The 2,890-nt window shown below is 51.2% G+C and overlaps 1 protein-coding gene across 1 annotated transcript in view; it reads left to right on the top strand.

Annotated features, from left to right (window-relative positions):
* Positions 1-4: 4 nt before the first annotated feature.
* Positions 5-2,890, top strand: part of LRRC58 (leucine rich repeat containing 58) — a gene marked incomplete at its 5' end in the record, with an annotated part of 36,551 nt that continues 33,665 nt past the window's right edge. Inside the window, one exon of the mRNA XM_019526671.1 lies at positions 5-87. Within this exon, the coding sequence (XP_019382216.1) occupies positions 5-87 (83 nt within the window). The remainder of the gene's footprint in view (positions 88-2,890) is intronic.

Below are 2,890 nucleotides of genomic sequence, written 5' to 3'. Positions count from 1 at the left end.
CCTGCTCGGCCTGCGCGGCCTGCAGCGCCTCAGCCTGGGCGGCAACCGTCTACACAGCATCCCGCCAGACATCCAGGGCCTGCAGAGGTCAGCGCGGGGGGGGCTGGGTTCCTGCTTTAAAGGAGGCGGCCTTGGGGGGGGGTGCTGGTGCCCCTCAGTCCCGACCTGAAGCCCCTCCCTCTGCCCCACTTGCTGACCCACAGCCCCCCCGCCGTCTTGTGCGTGCACACACACAGAACAGTTCCCAAGCCCTACACGCAGGTGTGCACAACAGTTCCTAAGCCCTGCACACACACGCAGGACAGTCCCCAAGCCCTGCACATGCAGACAAGCACACGTGGGACATCCCCAAGCCCTGCACACAGGCACCAAGCAGCCCCCATGCCCTGTACACACAGGACAGTCCCCAAGCCCTGCCCACATGCACAGCACTCCCTACGTGTGCATGTACACACACTGGACAGTCCCCAAGTGCAGGGTCACACATACACTCGCACCAGTCCCCAAGCCCTACACATATGCGCACACTGGACAGTCCCCGAACACTCCACATACACGCATAACAGTCCCCAAGTCCTGCACACACCAGACAGTCCCCAAGACCTGACCCTCCATGCAGCTGCTAGGGCTGCTCTCGCCACCCTGCCGGGCTGCATGCTGGCTGCATACATATGTGCACGCAGAGCATGTGATGCCCCTGCCTCCAATTGCTTGCCCCCCACTCCCACCAGACCCAAGCAGCTCCTTGCTAGGGCAAACCAGGAGGTGCAGGGAAAAACTTTAGTGCTGAGCAGAGCAAAATCCCAGACATTTGTTGATGTTTAAAAAAAACTGCCCGGAGGGGGATGGGAGGACCCAAAACGAGGACGGGTCCAGGTAAACCTGAATGTATGGTAACCCTAAGCAGGTGGGAACCCAGGTACCATGGTACCTGCTTAGAACAGGGCCATCTCCAACCAGAGCAGTGGTTCTCAACCTTTTTTGTCCTAGTAAACATCAGTGGCCAATCCCAACCCAGTAAATAGTTTAAGTAGCTAGTCTCCTGCCAGCCCGCGGGTGGAAATGGACAGTTTTCCATGTTTTTCTCTTTTAAAAGAAAAAATCTGTGATTTTCCACATTTTCCTATGACTGTGCGCAGCCCTTTCATATATTCTCGCAACCCTCTGGTTGAGAAACACTGAACTAGATCAACCCCAGCCAGGGCTTTGTTGAGCTGGGCCTTCAAAATTTCCCAGGATGGAGATCGCACCACCTCTCTAGGTAACCTGTTGCAGTGTTTCACCACCCTCCTAGTGTGACACTTCTTCCTAATGTCCAGTTTAAATCTCCCTTGCTTGCCCTTGATGTGATGGCAACTGGACTAGGGGAGCTGGTAGCTAAGACTGTTTCAGAGTCCCTGAAGTGCCAGCCCTAAGTTTGAGTGCCTCTTCAAACCCTAGCTTGAGAAGAAGTGTGACCCTTCCCACACAGTGGCATGGGCAGAGGAGCTCCAGGGCTTGTCCTTATGAGGGGGCAGGGAAACAAAGGGTGTTGCTTGAACTTGCTTTTTGAACTGCATGTGGTCACATCCAAGCAACGATGCAGCACTCATGTGATTTGAAGGCCTGGACAGGCCCCCCTGGGCTCAACCTAGCATGGTGACTTGTGTGAAAAGTGCCAGCTGCCTCATCTGATATGAGGTGAGCCCAGGGAAGGTAGTAAATGTTTCTCCAGCAGAGATGTGCTTTGGGAGTGCATTTCAATTGCAGAGGGGAAAGTTTGAGGTTTTAAATCTAAACCGTTTGAACCTTATGACATCTAATACAGATGCTGCCATTTAATGCTACACCGTCAGTGAGGTACCTTGAGGTAGCTGATACTTTTAAGTCTTTTTCCTAGTATAGCACACCCCACTCAAACAAAAATCACATCAGTAGTTTTGCTGCTGTATCAGGGTTCCTACAATAATTAGTTGTCCAGTTGTAAGTGTCTTTTAAGCATTACTACTCCCAGAGTTTCTCCTTGTCATCTCATACATTTCAGATTAATTCTCCAAGTTTAATATCTGACTTCATGCGGGTTGCTAGTGTTGTGGTGTTTTTCAGCAGGTGAAAGTTAGAAAGGTCAATGTTGTAACTGAGGTTTGTTCAGGGAGAAGAGGCCATCCCAGGGAAAATAGGATTGAGAAGAGTGAGGGTGGGGCATTCATTTGACATACACAATGTTCTTCAAGAAAACATCCCAAATTTTCACTTAGTTATAGGGGTTTCAGTGGGAGTAGGAGGAAGCCTCAAACCACCTGTGGGCTTTGTATGTCTGTACAGCACAGTGCAGGTGGGAGAAATCATGTGTTGGTTAATCTGGTAACCCAGGTAATATTAGCAGCGAAAATATGCTGAAACAGTCATTAGTATGTGCTGGTGACCAGAGCATAGAGCTTGCAACAAGGACCCTTATTCTTTCATTATACTTAGAAATTCTAGTGGTAGTCTTGTATGTACTGAAAAGAGATAGGACTTGGAAAAAAAAAAACAGGGAAAAAAAAACAGGGTGGATAAAAATCAATGATTTTTTAACAAAATTAAAAAATGCCCTGCTGCCACTTGCCCCCTTCTGCCTGGAAGCAAGCTGCGCCTGCATCCCGTGACCCCACGCCAGCTAGACAAGTGGCAGCAGGGCATGGTCCCTGCTCCTGCGCTGCTGTGTCCACATCAGTACTGGTAGCCAGGACTCTGTGTTGTTGCCACTTGCCAGCTGGCCCAGGAGAGTAGGCACTACTCTCACCATGTGAGGATGCAGGTGTGGCAGCACTGCGAGCGGGGGCTCTGCCGTGCTGCCATTTGCCCCTTCTGCCTGGAGAGAGCCATACCTGCATCCTGCCCCTGCCTCCCTTCCTTTGTAACGCACCCC

Source organism: Gavialis gangeticus, unplaced genomic scaffold (genome assembly GCF_001723915.1).
Source record: "Gavialis gangeticus isolate Ggan-Ray unplaced genomic scaffold, GavGan_comp1, whole genome shotgun sequence".
In the NCBI taxonomy this organism is placed as follows: domain Eukaryota; kingdom Metazoa; phylum Chordata; order Crocodylia; family Gavialidae; genus Gavialis; species Gavialis gangeticus.
Note: the sequence above shows the minus strand (reverse complement) of the source record. Positions and strands in the feature narration are given on the sequence as shown.